The sequence below is a fragment of the Struthio camelus genome, chromosome 4 (genome assembly GCF_040807025.1).
Source record: "Struthio camelus isolate bStrCam1 chromosome 4, bStrCam1.hap1, whole genome shotgun sequence".
In the NCBI taxonomy this organism is placed as follows: domain Eukaryota; kingdom Metazoa; phylum Chordata; class Aves; order Struthioniformes; family Struthionidae; genus Struthio; species Struthio camelus.
Window position 1 is genome coordinate 51,506,965 of NC_090945.1, and position 20,275 is coordinate 51,527,239.

At 38.6% G+C, this 20,275-nt stretch overlaps 2 protein-coding genes across 9 annotated transcripts in view; one reads left to right on the forward strand and one right to left on the reverse strand.

Annotated features, from left to right (window-relative positions):
* Window positions 1-17,167, reverse strand: UFSP2 (UFM1 specific peptidase 2). Of its 4 annotated transcripts, none has more exons than XR_011141038.1 (13): window positions 16,689-16,823; window positions 14,557-14,635; window positions 12,469-12,652; window positions 12,321-12,387; window positions 11,838-11,995; window positions 10,864-11,056; window positions 9,306-9,452; window positions 8,637-8,801; window positions 7,136-7,260; window positions 4,923-4,999; window positions 3,149-3,276; window positions 2,812-2,936; window positions 359-641 (listed from the first exon to the last, which is right to left on the reverse strand). XR_011141038.1 is itself a non-coding variant. In XM_068942681.1 (12 exons), exons 1-12 carry the CDS (start codon window positions 16,728-16,730, stop codon window positions 555-557), a joined length of 1,449 nt encoding a protein of 482 aa, XP_068798782.1. In that variant the 5' UTR covers window positions 16,731-16,852; the 3' UTR covers window positions 1-554. The 4 variants fall into 4 exon arrangements, 2 of the variants coding, with proteins under 2 accessions (XP_068798782.1, XP_068798783.1); XR_011141037.1 differs by having other exon boundaries at window positions 3,149-3,327; XM_068942681.1 differs by lacking the exon at window positions 3,149-3,276 and having other exon boundaries at window positions 1-641; window positions 16,689-16,852.
* CFAP96 (cilia and flagella associated protein 96) overlaps window positions 16,974-20,275 on the forward strand; it is a 13,388-nt gene continuing 10,086 nt past the window's right edge. For 3 of the 5 annotated variants that reach the window (XR_011141039.1, XM_068942684.1, XM_068942686.1), the window contains exons 1-2: window positions 16,974-17,108; window positions 19,455-19,643. Coding sequence is in view for 4 of the 5 variants with exons in the window: in XM_068942684.1 (XP_068798785.1) it covers window positions 19,547-19,643 (97 nt within the window). In the remaining variant the exon portion in view is untranslated. The other 2 variants (XM_009676667.2, XM_068942685.1) reach the window with 2 other exon arrangements.

The window sequence follows — 20,275 nt, forward strand, 5'->3', positions numbered from 1 at the left end:
TCTCTTACATTTTTTCTAGGTAAATATGAAAACATAGTTGACAAAATTCAGTATTTTACAATGATTTTTCTCCCATCCCTCTCATCCAAAATGCTGTTATCCACAGTAAAAGCAGTAAACAACGCCTCTGAACATGTATTGTACTGCACCATACAGCTGGCTGTATAAAATCTGAACAATAAAATGCGGTTCATCTTTCCAGCAAGAAAATTTCATAAAATAAAAGGTTTGGGCTTCTAAATGTTAAAGCTTTTTAGCGTAAAACCTCATGTTTGTGTAACGTTTTTATCTTAGCCAAAAGAAGAGACTTACTAGTTACTTAATAAATGTATTTGTACAGAAATACAGCTCACAGCCATTCCATTATTTTTAAAGTCTTTAGTTTTTTTTTAATTTCTTACTTTAAAGTTACTTAAGTAACATTTCTATTTCAACTGAGTTGTGATTGACTTAAAGTTTTTTCTAAGTCATCTATATACAGCATAAATAACAAGACAGTTGTATCTAGATCAGCTAGCATTCTGGTTCACCATGTTCCAGCATACGATTAGAATTTAAATAGTTTTTGGTCGTTGTGGTAGGCACAGGTTATAATAAGCATCCTTGTTCCAAAACTCTGGGCCCTTCCATCCACACCAACCCTGTACAAGAAAAAACGAGATCCAATTAACAGTCTACTATGAATTCTATTTTTCATATCTACTACCACTGGTTATATTTTATCTTACTAATTTTAATCTGAGCTATTTTCAGATATCTATAGAATACTGTGTGACACAATTTTCAGAAAGTTTTGTACATGCTTGGAAACACATTAACGGAAAACACTTTATAGAATCTCAAAGCATCAAAAGGTCTGCCAAGTTATTCATGAGGTTACTGTTGTCAAATATTTTTTAAGTCACTGAATTTTCTTGCATGTTTATTGACCAATAGGAGCAATGCTCTTCTCATTTCATACTTTTTATTGAAAATTATTTCGTATTCCTATTCCATAATAGAGGCCTACATTTAAAAACCAACACATTGCACCAAAAGATGCACGCTGGCAGATGCCTAATGGTTAGGCATTAAAATACCTAACTTCAAGACATACTGACATACAGAAGGTATACTCCTGCACAATACTTTACAGGAATCAAGCACCTTAGAATAGGATCTTAAAACAGCCTGCCTATTAAATAAGGAGATGGTCAATGTAGCTGCCCCACCCTGACCACTAGGAAACGCAGAGAGCAGTGTTCCTTAAACTCTACCTCTTGTTCAGTAGTAAGCAGAAAGCAAGTGTAATTTCATTAAATAAGGAGGGGTAGTGTTCAAGTAGGACACCCAATCTCAGCTATTACAAAGGAAGAACAAGGATTCATCCAGTTACTGACCGTTTGGGCCCTGGCCCAAAGTTTTCATAGTTCTAAATATGAGCTGATTTGGAAAATGATAGATCTCACATTCCCTCCCTGTCTCTGTCTCTCTCTCTGTCTCTGTCTCTCTCTCTGCTTCTAAAAGGTAGCATCTCTTTTCCATGTCCCACTGCTTTCTGCCGCCACAGTAAGACTTACTCTGAAACTCTCTCATTCCCCCCAGTTTCCATTTCTCTTGTCTTGTTTCTAAGAACCTTTGCCTGCTTTGGGAATGGTTTGGATTTCAATACCCTCTCCCCCTTGGCTCCTTACAGGCTTTTGGAGCAGGTATAAAAGGAAGCCTATGTGACTCTTGTTCTCTTCTCATACTATCCAGTAAGCAGCAGCCAAACTGAGCTCTTAGTCTCAGCAGGTGTGCTATTGATCACACTTTTGCAGAAAAACACCCTAATAAAGCTCTTAGTCTGCAGACTAAGACATTATCATGTGAGGTGTTTCTGAAGAAAGCAGCTACAAAATTAACAGTTCACCTCAATTCCTACCCTCCTCTGCTGCTGAGGAGGAAAAGGAGTTCTGCATATATTTCATCCTCCTGGACTGTCCTTGAACACCTTGCAGCTGTAACAGCCTTTGGTTCGACAGGCTCTTTAGAAATTAAATATTGCTTTCAGTATCCATTTCAAGCTTGGACCATTATGGGACTACTGAAATGCTTGTCCAGCAGCTTTTCAACTTTGTGCTAACCCAAAGCTAGCAAATAAAGACATAAAAGTTGCTATTTGCAAGTTCAATAACAGAAAATAGGAGCATTACCACTTAAAGCCTGTAGTATTTTAGCCCCTTTCATGGTTTTAAGTTTCTGACACTGGGTTTACTGTTAGCTAATCTGCTGGGTCACTCCTTTTAGTAGCTTTAGATATGAAAATAATATTAAACAACTCACTAGTTCTTCAGAATTTTTCCAGATTTTCAAAACACATCGGCCCTTCAGACTTAGTTCAAAGACTGATTTGAGAATGCCTGACATTGGAATGCCTTCTCTTTTTTTAATCTAAACAGTAATAGCAGTTTACAAACTGAACAGATTTTTCTGTTCCATTCAAAATATCAGACATACTTATTGTACATATTACTGAGTAAAAGGAGAAGGTTTCGTTTCCCAAAAGTAAAGAGCATTTCTTTTTACTGTAACAAATTTATGTAGTTGCCTGCCCAATATATCTTCTCCAAAGACACTAAGTTTCAGAAACTAACAATACACAACATACATGCATGTTAACTGGAGTCAGATTTTTCCTTGCTCCTCCTCCACAAGGAACAGAGAAGCTAAAGAAACCTCTTCATAAGCTGATTCCGTTCCTATTTGGCTATATGTATTTGTTTAATGTCAAAATGTGTATGTGTGTATTTTTTTTAAGAGATATATATATGCGTATGCATGAAGTCTCACCTTTTCCAAAATAACATGCAGATCTTCTCCTCCAGTGTAATGTGGGTCTAGAATCAAATATTTTATGTGCCCTGTAATCTCATTCCAAGCCACTCCTAATATTGTGTGAGCCAAAACACCTCCACCTAAATAGGAGGAAAACAAATTGCTCAACATTTCCAGTGAGACTGACTAAATATGCAAGCCTAAGTAAAGTACCTCAATACTTTGTATTAACACATTGCCTTAGCTTGGTTAGCAAAATGTTTCTGAGGCTGTACTATGTAAGATTCTTCATACTGTTAAACAACATATCTTATTAAAACTAGAGAAATTTACTTATTTTTACTTTACTTACTACCACTAGAGAATTTACTTTCCAAATTTCTTCCATGTCAGTATGGCAAGTTAAATCCTCAGCACTTCCACCAGATGAAGTCATTGATATTTCACACATCTGTTTCGCTCACTTTTTCTTTATAGAAACTTAAATGCAGAAAAGGAATGAGTCTGGTAAACTTCCTGGATGTAAATGAACTAAAATTAGAACAGAAATTAGAATTCCTGGATAAGAGAATCTGCTGTTTTCCACTGAATTCCATCAATGAATATTAGGAACAAAGACGTAATTTCTGACTCTGCTTCCTCTTGCCTGCAGACAGGAAAAGGGGACGTTTTGATGAGCTGGCTACAGCTCGACTCTTCCATGTCTTTTTTCAACAACTGATTGCATCAGAAGTTACTTCTTCTGGATATTGCAATAAAGATTCCACGCAATAGATAGGAATTGCAAGAATACCATACAAAAGAACATAAGCAAAACAAATCACAGGAGAGCATTACAGGGAGAAGTTATAGATTAAAAGATTTTTAATACGGGATCAAAATTCTTGGAGTCCAGAAAGTGGACTTTCTGGAAAGTAAAAAACCCAAGACTATTTCATACTGAATTTGAACTTCTGGCATCTCTGTAATTTGAGAGAGCAACACTCTACACATTGCCAGACAGGAATTACTGTATTCTGCAAAAAACAGAGAGGCATACTGAAGAACACAAAAGGCAAAAAAATATCCAGACTGTGGGACAACATACTTCTCAAGGTGCATGAATTAAGGTGAGTCAGAGATCACATGAAATAAATATATCTGGGAAACCTGAGATTAAGACTTTTGTTACAGTGTTCACAGGGAAGCTTCAAGCTGTTGAAGGAGAAAAAACCCAATTGGCTAAGCACAGGAAATTTACTCATATTGATAATTAGCATAATGTATTTCATGGACAACTTCTAGTAGGGCAGGGAAGGAAAGCCAGATACCAAAGGGAACGGCTTACAAATACTGTTACACAAGGAATGATAACAAGAAGCTAAATGATAAAGTAAAACCAAAACAAATAGCTAAAGCAGAAGAACGGAAAAAGTATTCTGATAGCACAGGCAACCATATCATCGGCTCGCACCCATTAAAAAAATAAGACTCCTAAACCACACTCTCTTCCGTGCAGCTGAATAGAACAACTTATATGATTACAATTTCTTCCACTTCTGGAAATGGCCTGAGCTGGATGGCACTGTCTCAATTCCATACTTGCTTAGTATCAAGACTATGCTAAAATTAAAATATTACAGCTGAAAATTATATTTTAAATATTCTTCTTCATGCCTCTCGGCAGGGGTCCCATTAAAATTATGGTATTCTTAAAACTGGTATTTCCTATGTTATCAGCATTTTAGATTATTAAAATATGTATTCTGGTCTTAAAAAGAATTTGGATGATGAATGATACCCATCCCTTCAAAGCCAGATGGACACTACTATTCTGCGGTGGAAAGTTTTTTGGCAATTATATGAACCTCCACTCATCTGGACTTCTGACTTCAAAGGTAATTTTTAAGAATCCCATTCAGATTTACTTTTGCTACCAGGTTTAATACTGAGCTTGGGTAAAATACTAAATGAAAAGATACCATTGAGACTAATTTATATGGTTTTGCAAGCTCCCACAGGAAGAGCATGATAATTCAGCTAGATTTCTGGTTAACTCTTGTAGAGTAAATGGAATCAATTCTGATTAAATTTATCATCAAACCTATGAACATACATTGGCTTTCTTCAGTACTCAAAGCACTTACCAATCATAACTGGAGTTCCTTCAGTCTTGAAATGATTAGCAAGTTCTCTTCCTTGCAAAACTAGTTCAGAACCTTGGCTAGGTGAGAAATACAGTATTAGATTTTTCATCCTTATGAGGCTTAATTTTGTAATTATCCATCATACTAGTTAACTACATAGGTAACTGCTTAAATAGCGGCTTAGGTTATCTCTTTTTCAGCAGGTTAAAACAAACAAACAAAATACCTCCTGGGACAATTTGGAAAAAAGTCCGTTACGTAACTCTCAGATTCTGGCTGGGCCAATGAAAGTGCTGTAACCCTAGCTGCCACCAAAGCACCTGGAGTCACTCAGATTCTATCAAGTGTCTGCTGCTTGTCTCCTAGAGTGGGGACAGCTGGTAAACCCTGGTGGCTCCATCCAAGCGGCTGAAAAACAGACTAGTCACATCTGTCAGCAAGTGGAAGTCTGAAGTAACAGAACTTCATCAGAAAGATAACAAAAATAAGGTCTTGATAAAGGTCTTATGATGTGCTTCCACTTTATTTGCACAAGCAAACGCAGTGCAATATTCATACCTAACTTGACTTTAAAACAACTTTCTCATTTATTGTTAGTAGTCTGGTCACAGCAACGCTGAACTCAGCTTGGTTTAATTTCCCAGCTTTCCCGTTCAACTCTGGGGACCAGCCACAGTCAAGAGACTGTGCATGGAAAGGAAAGGCATACACACACAATGTGTGCACATACACCGGGATCTGGAAGTGAAGACACGCATCTGAGGGAGACTCACAGTCTCCTTGGAAGACTGACAGTACTTCTAAAAGAGGTGAGAAGCTAGGCAAGGAAATAAATACAGATATTTCTATTAAGTTGCTTTTATATTTCTTCATATAACAGTTAGTCTTTTGGAAACCCTAAGAAAGCCTGGGTGCCTGCTTCAACTATATCAAATCCCTGGACAGATGGATTAAATGGAGTTCAGTACTGGAACTCCAGGAAAGGGTGCATTTACAATACTTGATTCAGCATTGCTATTGCTGGTGCAGCTGTGAAGTACTATTTCCATAATGAGTTAATGAGATGCTAGCTGGAATTGTGCCCGAGACAAAATCCTATCCAGAGCCAGCTCAGAAAGATCTATCAGGCTGCATGCATGACATCTCTCCTCTCAGCATGGTAGTGAGGTCGGTGTTTTATAATCCTGAAAAACATCGGTGCTCCCTCATGGCAATTCACAAAGGAATCTATATTCTTATTCACAGGAATAAAAGCCTTCACGCTAGCAGGCCTGTCACAGCTGCTATAAATAATAGGTGGATCATCTGCAAATATAAGCTCTGGAACAAAAAGATTAAAATTGGCTGTATAAAACTTTACAAAATATGAAGAAACAAACTATTTTTCTACCATTAAGAATCACTGTCACCATGGTTACATGCCTTTTTAGAACATCCACAGTAGAACACAGTCTAAATAACTACAACTCATCTTGTATCTTGTTTGACTAGAATTTTCCTACAGGCTAAGTTACTAATATTCTTCTTGATTCCATTATTGTATTTATCAACACAACACTCAGAGATCTGTTAGACTGCTTACAGTTATCTAGATGATAAAAGAGCAGCAGTCCAGTAATTTCATTTCAGATAAACAGTGAACACTATTCTTCTCCTCCCAAAAATAACTGTAGGGCTCTTTACTGCGTATGAGTGTCAGACTGTCAGAACGGGAACAAATCCCTTATTTTATCTGCCATACAAAACCAGAACAGAGACTACTATTTCTAGGCTACTCAACAATTTGCCTCTATCCTGAACTGAAGGGCTAGCTCTGTGGATGAAGTAATAGTTTACTGCTAACGTGCATTCAATTCACTATGACTCCTGGAGTGTGTGCGCTTGTTACAAAAATTATATTTGTGATGCAAGGGAGATAACGATATGCAAAATGTGGAATTCAGCTTATGCGATTCATAGGCACTGCAAACCTGAGCCTGAAGCCCTTGAGAAATCCAGCAACACCTTCAATTGTAAAAAGCTGCCACTTTCCTCATCACTACTCAAAGCAAGAACGGGGGTTTATGAACAAGAGAACCTTAAAACGTCAGGTACAAGATCCATGATCCCTTTTATTACCCCTATTATCCCTTGTTCAGTAATGGTAACTAGCATCCTAAGACATTCAGCCTCTCTAGCAATTACTGAACTATTAAACCGATACTGATTCTTACCTGACAAACAATATTTTTGATGTTATTCCAAAAAGTTGGTTCAAAACAAGCTGTACCTCAATAGAGCCAATCCATTGCCGTGACCCAACAAATCCTGCTGGTTTGTCTCCAGCATCAACCAGGGCCTTTGCAACATCAACACAAAGAAGAAAAAACCTCAGCAACATATAGTAGGCAATCCCACTATTTTTCGTGAACATACAAAGTTGGCTTAAATATATAGAATATGTTTTGAACGTGACTGGTCAAAAGCAGACAAACAGATACTGAATTCAGGTGCTGCGCTTCTGTTTTGGAAACGCCCTTTGAATACAGACACAGTACAGTGCAGTAAGCACTCAGTGTAAGTCCAGATCCACCAATGGAGTAAGAAATGGAATGATGAGTGCTGAAGTGCCTATTATTTACGTAAGTGCATCCTTTGCACTGCAACAGTCACTGCAGAGACTTAAGGACTTGGATTACTATTCAAGGTATCTCAGAAAAGAATCCATAAAAGAGTGCCCTAAAGAAGAAGCCACCAAAACTGACTAAAAAAATAAACAGAGGGTAGAGGTTTATTTTAAATTCTTCTGCTCTCTGAAGCTTACACATTACACACGGAATTGCAGAGAGGTACCTTCTCTGCTCAGTAAATAGAGCCCCAAAAGACTCTTAAAGGCTAACGTACTCTTCCAGATGTCTAAAACACTGTAAGTGTTTAGAGTGTTTAGTGTAAGTGGTTTAGGTGGGGACTAAAAAACGTTTGGGAAATCACAAATTTTACTTAAGTGCTCACAGGTCTGTTACACATGAGGCAAGTCCTCTTACGGATTAACCAATCTCTGCCAAAAACGTTGAAAAAATAAATATTATATAAAACACTCTCTTTAGAAGAATGAGGATAAATGCAGTGTTTTTCCTAGGCATAAAAAAAAAAAGCTACCCAAGCCTATAGTCTTTCCTCAGTAGCATTAACATAAGTAAACATACTCAGATATGCATTCAAATTCACAAAAGAAAATGTGAATTCAAAGGGTGTTCAAAAAACAAAAGAAGCCCATTACTCTCATTGGCAGAGCTGCAAAAAAATCACAGTAAATTAATGCCTAGCATCTGGGGACTAATCCAGCTGTAACTGAAGACAAGTCAGTTTTAAAACTGATTTGAGTCTGATGGATTGAGTTATTTGGTCTCTTTCATTTGGCAAAAATGGTGAAAATGTGTTATAATCTGAATTTCTAATGGAGAGTTAATCCAAGGAAATATTTAGAAGACTATTTTAATTAATCTCATTGGTATGGATAAACAGCTGGAAACACACCTCCTACAATAAAACTTGTCAAAAATAACAATTCAGAAGTACTACAGCTCACTTCAAGAGATGAATGAAAAATACCAACGCAATTTTGAAGTCTAAAGATATATTACTTCTATACTTAAAAAATAACGTAATCTATACAAACTTTTATAAGCAATTAACTACGCCTAAATTATAATTAATTTGCAAAAATATTTGTACCTGTTGAATTTCCTTGTGCGTTGGTATAGACGCGTCCATGTAACCTTGGTGCTTGAACCAAGAACAGATAGTCTGCAAAGATCGATAGGCACAGCCCCAACCACTGTCATCAATCCGATCCTGCATATAGTGGTGGTAACTATATATGCCATGTACTAAATAAACCTGCACAGAAAAGATAATACAGCTGAATCTAATCAGACTCACATCCATTTTCAGATAAACCATTTATGTATGTCACTTGCACGGTAACAGCTTTCAATTGAGGGTTATGAATCTTTGGAAGTATGACAGGTTTCTAAATCACATATGATCACTCTTCCTTTCTTATCTCTCCTAAGCATCTCCACATTCCCCATTTCAGTTTATTGTCTTCGTTCTGATAAACTTTTAAATACACATTAAAAATATGTGAGGTAACATTTAAAATGGTGTGCATTCTTTTACAAAAAAAAATAACAACAAAATACCCCTTTGGGATCAACAGAGCCAAAGCAATGCCATTTTACACAGAGAGACCCTTCTGCTTAAAAGACCAAGTCACTTATTGCACTGTTTCTCTTTCTTTCTTATCTGTACAACATTCACTGTCTAAATTGTTTCTTTTAACAATAAATCTCAAGCAAATAAAAAAAGTGCTTTCTTATAAATGTTTCAACTGAAACTTACCATACCAGAATCCGTACCGGGTGGATTGAGATGTATATGTGGATTTCTGAGATATCCATCTTTATATGGTTCATCTGGAAAATGATAAGCATTTGCTCTCTTGAAATATGGTCTATCACATGGCAGATTGAACAACCCATGTAATTCCTACATGCAAGTTAGAATAAAAATAAAGAGCAGAATTCAAAGTTTGGACTAAAGGAAGTGACACTTTTGAAGTAAAAAAAAGACAACAAATTTTTAACATATAGCTTAGCAACTCAAATTAAACAGATTTTAATACATAATTAAAATACATTAATATGTAGCACATATGTTTACTGGTACACCTCTCTGACAAAGCTCATGAAGGCTTACCTCCTATCTAAAAGAGCCCACACTGTAGCCCTGTTACATTATACCAATTTCTCCGGCGCTGCACTCAGGATTTCATGACAAATTGAAAATATGACAAAACATCCCATAATGGAAAAGGATTACATATTTAACTATTTAGTAGTGTATATACACACTGAATTTAAATCTTGAATAACATTAAAGACATATATTGAGACATAAAGCATATATTGAGACAAACTAAAGAGAAAGAGCTGGTGTTTTAAGCATATTCAATTGTAAATAGTGCTTAAGAGATTTAAAAAACAACACAGCAACAACATTTCAAGAGATATATTGTCTTACTTCCAAGCGTAAGGGCAAAAGGAAGGACAAGATCATCTAGGATAACCTCTATATCACAGGAAATACATTTCACACAGATGACCCAACACTGAACCCAATTACATTAGTTACAGATAGCACTTAAGTAATCAGTAGATAAAACTGTGTGAACTGAAGACAGAAAGCAGGAAAGACTTATGTTCCACCAATGTCTGAGGTCCCTGCAAAGGCAAGGAATAGATTAGGTTTAATATACCCAAATGATCCTAGACACCAGTACAAGCTTCACTCTGCAGAAGAAAATGAAAAATTCCCAAGGCTTCTCTCCATCTCACAAGCTAGAAGATTCCTTCCCCACTCTCGATATGCTAAACTATGTGACCCTAACAACATCTGCCAGATACACCTGTCATGAATCCCGATAGAATTCTTTGTGCCACATCACAATATTTTTCACCCCATCCATCTTGCCTTTTCCAGCTGTGGCAATCACTGATGGTCCAGAAGGCAAAAACAGAAACAAAAAACTGGCTAAAGCTGGTTAGCTGCGGGCCACGAGAAAAAAAATCCTAACCCTCTCAGGCAACCAGTTAAAGATGTTAAGTAATAACGCGCTACAAGTAACCTTACACACTACAGTGGAAGTGGAGAATTCAACGAATTCAGCACCAGAAAAGACCAGAAAGGACTACTAGATAAAAACCTATCTAAAAGAGACTTTTAAACTACATAGGATTTCTGTTGTCCCCTTATAAAGAAAGAGATCTGATAAATTTTATAAAATAACTTTCAGTAAATCAAGCTTACATATTCAGTATATGCTTTCAATTATAATAATAATAAAACAAATCTGCATCTGTTAGTATTCATTCTATGTCACCTAAAGGAAAAGCTTTACCTTTCTGTAACTTTCCAGCTGATCATCTGAAATACCTGTAGGGTACGAGACTGTTACAAGGTGTTTTTTTCCTGGTAACATGAAATGAAATTGTTCTGGTACCACAATTGATGTTCCTTTCCTATATTTCATGATACATCTTTCCATATCAGTTAATTGCCTGTGAATTGCTTTCACCAGGAGGTTCCGTAGCCTGCAAAATACAAGGCTTTGCTCAAAGCACGTCTGCGCACAGAAACTACGCCCTAGTGATTCAACCCTCCAAAGCAGAGGTACCCTGGTCTCATAATAGAAACACAAACATTGTGAGCATGTATGGAATTAAAGTTACATATCAGATTATGAGACTTTTTTTTGCGTTTCATCCACCTGATTTAATATGCTTCAGAATCAAATCCCATGGAAAAAAGCAAAATAAAACAAATAAAATATACAAAGACACTAGTTTCAATCAAATACTCTGTCACTCTTTCTCACACATGCACGTATTTACAGGAATTAAAGAATATTTGGAAAATTTTCTCAATTTTCTGAATTCCTTACTAAAGCAATGGTTACAAGTTATCAAATCTATCAGACATTACATGTAATAAAACCTTCTCCGTTTTGAAAATCCTAATGAAAACTCAATAAGCATCCTAGAGAACGATGAAAGCTTTACATTAAAATAAAATGTGTCCTATTCCCTAGTCAGCAAAAAAAAAAGCATGCCATTATATTAACTCTTCATAAACTGAATTTGCTGTAGATAGCAAAAAAAGTTTACGTAAATTATTAAAACTGTCTACTGGAGTTTTCAATCAGTATGAAAATATTTCAGATTTTATTGCATATACAGTCAAATTCCATCTATGTAAAATACTATATGCCACTTTATTAAATGGATAAGAATATAATAGTTTTACTTTATTACTTTCAGGAAAAAGCAGAAACGAAAGTAAACTGAAGAGTCTTAAGTTCAGAATCACACTTACTTTCCCCAAGTTTCTTCTGGAGAAACAGACACAACAACATCAACTGGTAACGTCATATTAATATAGTGGTGTTCTTTGTTTTCCCTTTCAATGACTGGAGCCAAAGCAGCTAATGAAGATGTCATCTCTAACATCAGGTCTATATTGACTATCTGCTGCTGCAAAGAATAAAGACAGCAATAGTACATCTCCAGCAACACATGCACCAATAAGGCAAAAGAATACGGTAGATATTTTATAATCAATTCAGTAATGAAATAATTGTGTTTTTTAAAAAGCTAACAGTGCTAAAGATTGACATTTCTGCATGCTCATCTGTTGTAGATGGATCTTTGCATTAATGCTGAATCTCAATGCCTTTAAAAGGGTTCACCTAAGTCATGTAAATGCCTATTTGTGCAGAGAAGATTATGGAAAGCAGATCTAGTAATTTTTAAATTATATGTTCTTTGTTATAGTTCATTAGTGTGGTGGGACACATACCATATCTTGTAACTTTTTATCCTTTTTTTTGCCAAGCTTTCGTCTGGTCTCATCATCTTGATCAAATCTAAGTATCAACAGAAAGAGAAATTTCTATAACATGAAATTAACGTATTACCAAAAATATATATATTTTTAATATACTTACTGTATAAATCGTATTATCTCCTTACAAGCAGAATCATCAGTTAGTTCTGACGGAACAGTGTTCATACCGTTGTTAGGCCACACATAGACTGAACTGTGGCAAATCCGTAATACAAGAGCATCTGAAGACAGTTTGTTTGCAAGATCACTGAAAATATATTTTAATGCCTCTTTTGTTGATGCCTCTAAAACAGAATAAGGATATAATTAGCTCAGAAAATTCTCTCTCTTTTATGATAGCTGCTGGACATACATTTAAAATAAAAGTGGTATGTTTTGACTTTGAAAGAAAAGTAAGTTCTGTTATGACCAGAAAGACGGCTATGCAAGCAAAAATTAAGATAAGATTTCAGCTTTTTACTCAACAGGTCTGCTTCAAGCACTGGCACTCGTACCTGCTTGAACAAAAGTCTTTTTCTCTTAACTTGTAAAATATGAAGAGCTAACAGAATTACAGAAGAATAACCTACATTGTACCTGATTCTCAAATTGGTAACGACTAACCAGGCTTTCAGTGTCAGACAAACTTCTCCGTATAAACTTCTCTGTAGATACCTCTGAACAGATACTTCACTGTATGCTTATTTTTATTCTTTTGAGTAAATCCTGGAAAGATTCAATCTTAGTCACATCTTACTGACTTCATATCATTATCCAAAAATGTAAACCTAAAGCATGTGAAGTTTTGGGAAAAGCAGGACCTACACTCCAGCTGCAGACCTAACTTTGGCCAACACCTGTAAGCAAGCCACACACTGGGAAACCTGAATCTTTATTCCTGCTATTGATTCTTGTCTTTCAGAGCTTGATTTGACTTTGTAAGAGCTGCACCCATTACTTACAACTTGAACCAATAGCGGATATGACAGAGCAATGTTTGCATGTTACCAGCACTGTTTTCCTCATCGAGGAGATCAACAAATGTTACTCAGAATGAAATAAGCTATACGAAGATTACCAAAACACTGAATGGTATTTCTTTACCTTATCAGCTTACCTTTGGCTTTTCTGCTACAAGTCTGTTAAAGCTACAGTACTAGAAAAAAATCTGGAAAAGCCCAACATACTTACGTAAATCTCTTCCAAAAGGAAGACCTGATTGCCTTCAAAGCAGTGGTCTGCCACATTCACATACTGACACATTCTCTGTTTGTGGAATTAATTATGCTGCACTGAAACAATCTGAACACCCTGTCACTCTGCCTCACTGTGGTTAAAATCCAGTACTCGGTGAATAAAGTCGAAGGAGTGGGCATCCTCTGAGGATGCAATAAAACATTATTAACCTTTAGGCCAATCTATTCAACACTTCCATTCCACATCATGAACTGAAATCAAAGTTTCTTTACAAGAATCACTAGCAATCACAGTTTCTAGCAAAGATATGTTCTTCTAAATACGGAATGACCAAACAGTTGAGCTACAGATGCCCTCCTCTTGCACAAGAAATCCTGCACTCCTCCCTATGATAGGGAGCTCAATGACCACTGATAGCCTTAAGTAGATTTTTTGAAGTGAATTCCACGTTATTGCAAGAACGCAGAACAAGAGGAGCCTCTTAATGCCATATGGTCTCGTTATCACATGTGACTGCAGTAGCCAACCATGCCTAAATTTAGTGGAGTAACTAGTTAGCTAGCTCATCTTCTCTATTTCTCTAGAAAGACTGGTCCACAATCTCAAGGCTATATTATTAGTGGAATCTTGTTATAATTGAATTCATTCTCAGCAAGTTGCCCTCTGTTTGTCTGGAATTCTAGGGTGAACTCTGAGATTAAGTTGAAAAGCAATCCCAACACTACATAAGTAGTACAAATACTTAAAAAAAAAAAAAGGGGGGGGGGGCCTAAAGTGATCATTTAAACCTAACCTCAATTTAAAATTAAAAACATACAGTAAAATGGGAAGATTGACAGAAAATTAACGGAGGCAAAAAATCGTATTCTTTGGACTTCATCTTTGGGGGTTTAGGAAGAAACACTTCACATCTGCTGAAATGCCAAGAAAATAAACGTCGTAGCTAGTTAATCAGCATCTATAGAAATATCATGCTTTTATTAAGAGAGCTATGATAATCTAAAAGACACACCATCAGTAGTTGCAAGCTGAAATGCCAGATCCAACCCTCCTCGTATTCTAAAGAGTATGTCCATAGCTTCTAGAATTACCTAAAGAGAAAAAAAGAAGTAATAAAAATAAAGTTATTACAACATGCTTTATCTCAAGTTACAACTAAAGCACAGTTCTTGAAATACTTCTTATCTGTACATGAAAGTCCTAATTATGTACTTTTTAACATTTAGAAATATTTTGGGTAAACTGTAATTGTTTTTCATTGTTTCAATAATACGCAGGGTTTGTTTCCCATCTTAGGAGTCTGCTTTCAGTAAGCCAGGCACTGCTCTGAGCATTACAGAGTAAAAAGATAACTAAGCACATCTATAAGGTTGCATTCACCTTCATTAGGAAATCACACAAGAAGGAGGGAAGGAACCTCTAGAACTCAGGCTGATGAGTAGTATTGCTTAAGCTGGCACAAATACCTCCCAATTATTCCTTTCCTTTCCAATGTCCTTGCTTTGCCTGTTGGGGATGATTTAACATGAACTTCATCAGGGAATTCACCCAGATGGAATTATGGATTTTTTTTTTTGTTTTGGAGAAAGGACTTTTTCAGCCAGATCAGCTCCCAGTCAAGTTCATTGTGCCACTACAGAAGCAGTTGCAACTTTACATAGAAGAACAAAAGCTGACAGCTCAAAAGAGGGTGGGTATGACTAAATCTAACATTCCCCCGATAAATGATTCGCAGTCTTAGCTGCTCTGAAAAGACTGCAAGGGTAGTTACAGTAAGACCTTTTGTAAGGACTTACCACATCACTGTATGCTAACAAAGCATAGGAAACTTCCAGATGCAACACTAGTCATATTCATGAAATAAAAGAATCAAAACATGGGACCCATTTTCTTTCCATTAGGAGTATTTAAAGCAGAAATACAGAAAAAGATACTCATGCCTAAAGAATATAAAAGCAGCTACAATTTTAACTTTGGGCTAAGGATTTAAATTTTCATGATTCTGGACTGTTAAGGTTCACTAGCTCAAGCACTGTACGAAACAAAGAAGGAAAGGTTGTAATCCCCAACATCTTGGCTCCATTTAGGTAACAGTTAATTACGTTATAAAAATGTTGGAGCGTGGGATCTGTAAGCGCCAGCATGTGGAAAGCGAAACAGTGTAAAGTGCAGGCCCTTTTAAGATTTTATGCAGTGATGTTTTATTTAAAATACACACAAAGGCTTGGAGTAAGAACCAAAAGCATTTCTTAGTTCAATTTACATTGGGTCCTCTAATCTCTATTGCGGTTCAGTTCTGCTTCAACCATCTAGTACTTTTCTGGACATTGCCCAAGGTTATCAATACGAAAGTCCATTTTGTGTCTATTTATTGCAGAACAAGTCCTCTAAAAATATTAAGTATTTAGGCAGCAGATTCCGACACAGGTATAATCCACTACCAGCTGCCCAAAAGCATTTCATGACACGGGAAACGTCACCCCGAAGGGTTTAGTGGAGTTTAGGGGTTTAGCGGTGTTTTAAGAGAGGTTGCGGTGGAGTCTCTCAACTCAAAGGGATCCTGCACGGGAATGTGCCTACGCCGAGCTGGAAGATGTTTGTATCTGAACGATCGCAACCTAAGCATGAAGCTCACGAATGAGTTCCGAAAGGGGAATAATAAAGAGAATTCGGCATACAAAGAAAATACTCGTTTTTGACAGGTGCCTGTCAGCGGATGACGTCGGCAGCCATGAGGGCTTCCCCGCTTCCAATCACGCAGGGAGAAATCCGTTAAAAAAACAGCAAGACGTTACCGCTCAGGGCAACAGCCGACGACGGGCTGCCGTGAAGAGAGGGCGAAGGCGGCGGCTCAGGAGGCGCCGCTGCCCTGCGCGACCCGGCCTGGCCCCGGCCCGGCGCCGTGCCGACGGCGCCCTTGAGCGCCCGAACGCCCCGGCCCCCCCCCCCCCCCGCCCAGCAACGGCCGGCCGCGGGGCCGGTTGCCATAGAGCTCTCCCCCAGCCCCACGTCGGGTGGGGGGAGGGGGGGCGGGAAGTAGCCGGCCTGCCCTGCCCTGCCCGCCCCCCGCCGCGAGGCCGGCCCCCTCCCCCACCCGACCCGCGGAGCCCTGGGGTGGGGGGTGGGGGGGAAGCGCGGGCTCACCACGTCCGTCAGCGCCGCGCTGGCGGGCGAGCCCGGCCGCATCCTCCTCGCGCACGCGCACTCCCGCCCCTAGGCGGGGACCTGGCCTATTCCCCCTCCCACCTCCGCGGAGCCCGGGGGGGGGTGGAAATTGTCGGTCACGTGACTGGCGCCCGGCTGCGTGTGGCTGCGTAGGTGGGGAGACGAAGGAGGGTAACCCTCCCCCGCTCTTAGGGGTGTTGCGCAGCCGCAGTCCGCTTGGGCCGTACCACTGTAGGAAGCCGGAGGGGGGGGAAGGAAGAATCACCTGCTCGCCTTGTTGGGCTTTCCCGGCTCCTGGGCAACGGGCGCTGAGGGAGGGTGGCGGGCGATGGCGGCGCTCCCCTCAGCCGAGCCGTTGCTGCCGCCGCCCTCCTGCGAGCGAGGCACCGGCTCCGGCGAGTATGTGCGGCGGGGCCGCGCGGTTCCCTGCTTGTCCACCGGCTTTTCGTAGCCTGTGTGAGGGAGGAGCCCGCGGCCGTGCCTGCGCACGGTGGCGTGAGAAGCGCTGGTCATGTGCGCCGTGTCATATCCGTGCGTCTTCCTCGCTTGTGGCTTCGCGTTGTCTGTGTCGCTCTCTCTAAACAGATGTGCTCTTGGTGTCCTTCTCAAGGATGAAGGCTTACCTCGGTTTCTGCTCTCACGGCTGCGCCCCTTTCACGAGTAACCCAAACTTCGCCTCGGCAGTAGTTGCTTTTTCTGCTGCCCTACTTTTATCGAGGAGTTCCTCTGGTATCTCCTCACTGTCAAGATTAGGAGCCCTTCTGATCTCCAGCCCAAATTTACTAGTGGCCTGTTGTACTGTTCGTTGTGTGCCACCGTTGCCTGTCAGCATGATTAACCCCTTTTCCTCCTCAGACGTCTGTGAGGGCAGTTATGCCATGTCAGGCTTTTGCTTTGCTAAACTACACGGGGTCTGTTTTGAGTTGCTTTTCCTTTAACTTGGGCCACCAGAATTTCATGTAATACTCTAGCTTATGTTTTGTCGCTTGGTGGTAGCAAGGTATTAATACTTCCTCACCTTACCCAGACGTTCCTTGCAAGACTCTTCAGGATCGTACTTACCTGTCGGTTGCTACGCAATATTGCTAATGCACAGTTAGGCTAGTCTGCCTCGTTTCTTCTCTCCAAACTGCTGAGATTACAGTAGACATTCTTCCCATTAATCCCTAAATCAGTAACCTTTATTTTGCACTGCAGAATTTCATTCCTGGTCTATTTATTTTCAATACATTATTCCTATCCTTGTCACTGATAATGCCACGTAGTTTCGTAACAGCAAACTCCAGGGGTTTCCAAGGGTGGGCTCTCATCTCTTCTTCCAGCCTCATTTGTTGTTGCCTGTACTTTAGTGCAGTTCCTTACCCAATTTGTAGTTCTACCAACAGTTAAGGAAGAATATGGAGTTTAGTCAAGCATTATTTAACTGATGAACATATATCACATTTTACATTGTCTTTATGTGAACCTCCCCATGTTGCAAAAAAAAAAATAAACGCTTCAGACAGTTTCTTAAACTTTTGCATACTGCTTGTCTTGTCGGGTCCTGTGTGCTGAGTGTGAGAAGAATGCTTCTGCCCCTTCCATCATACACCATGTTCTAGCATCAGTATTTTATATATGTCCAGTGCTGTGCTGCTGCCACTTTTCTACTCTGGCACCCCACATGCCAGGTACAGCTAGAGTCTGATAGTAATCTCTCTGAGTTTTTTTTTTCCTACCTTAGTCATTTCCATCTTGCCTTTGTCCCCATAACTAATACTATATGGGACTTTACCTGCAACGTCTTTAATCCATATTCCACTATAATGACTTAACTTCCTTGTTCTCCCATCAGCTGTAAGGATAGAAAAACTACAGCTATTTGTTTTATAACATTTGCACAGTCATAATTTTTTAGCAATTCTTACACTTCATGACTTTCAAGAACCAGCTTTCCTAGCTGGTTAACCGCTTCCTCTGTTGTAATTTCCATCCCCAGTGAATTCACCACGTATTGTTAGCTTCCTTCTCAAGGCAGTTCTTCCTCCAGCTGATTCTGATTCCTATTTTCACTAGTTTTCATTGTGTGAGTCAGATCCCTAGTAATTTTAGTGCTAAACCTATCCTGTATCCAAGTCTCTCTGAGTTCCTTAGCCTTGTTGACTATGCGTTTCCCTTAGTTTTGTCAGGCCCAAACGAGGGTGATGATGAGGAAAAGCTCAAGTTTACTGTAAGTTATTTGCATTAAAATAAACAAGCAATTGGAGGTATTTACCATGAACAGATCTTAGATTGCGCTTAAAAGGCTTCCAAGTTCCACTGTTATAGTTTACATCAGACTTGTCTATATCCTGTCCTTCTATGCTATTATTAGAAAGTGAGTGAAAACCATTGCTAGAAATCACCCACTAGATGAAGAGGGAGACTGCTTGGCGTATTTTGTTAATAGCTATTAATGCCACCAAAAACTCTGACCTTAATACTCTGAAGATACAGATTTTAAAATTTTGACCCAAACTATGTAACTTCAGTAAGAGTTGCACCACTTTTATTACAAACAAATTTGATTTTCTCTCTCTGATACTTTTAATTTGTTTAGTAAAAGAAATATTATAATGCTGTCTAAATTCCACATAGTTCATTTGTCCTGTGAGCCCCAAAGCTGCCAACCACTTTCCTCAGATTACATTTATTGGTAGCATTTTTTAACCAAAATTCCATGCATTTTACTTTAAATAGTTAAATTTTTTTTTTTTTTGTTCGCAGGTGTTGACTTTTTATAGCCGTTCATAGTGGAACAGGAGAACGAGAAGAATTCTACCTTTTTTGGTGCAGTGTGCTGTCACACAGATCCAACCATGCCTGCAGATGGAAAAAGTGATATGGAGAGGATTGGCCTCTTCAGTGAAATGGGTTATATTACCATTGGAGATAGATATGTATCACATTATATGCGTAAGTACATCTAATTTCAATCGCTATTTAACCATAGGAATACCTCTGGTATCCATCTGCTTTCAGAAAGACTTAATTTTCTTTTGGAGGCAACTGCCTTTTCAAACATATTCTTTCCTCAGATTGGTTTTCAGCGAAATGCTTGATATGCTGAAATACTATACTGAAGAAAGGAAAAATCCACTGCAAAACTGAAAAATACGTATGCATAGTAGATTCATCAAAATTAATTTTAAAAAGAAATATATATCCTAAAAATTATCTGCAAATTACAAGGGACTGTGCTGTTGTGAAAAACAATCTTTTCCTTTGAGTGCTCTCTCAGCAGGTTTTCTGTTATAAAATTACACTGTCATTTTTAATTTTGTGCCGCAATTTTTGTGTGTTCTGATCTGACTTATGTGCGAGTTCCCCTTCACCTTTTTTTTCTTTTGAATAGATTCTTTTGTTCTTATTGTTGTTCAATAGGATTACTCATTGAGAAAGATAATTTATGTAAATAGTAAGGTGACAGACTTTGACCCTCAGTAGCCCCTTTGAAGCAGTACCACAAAATAACACTGCCTTCTCAGTACAGATATTTCTGCTGTGATGTTTTGTCAGTGATGAACAGGTCCACCAGAACCAAATTA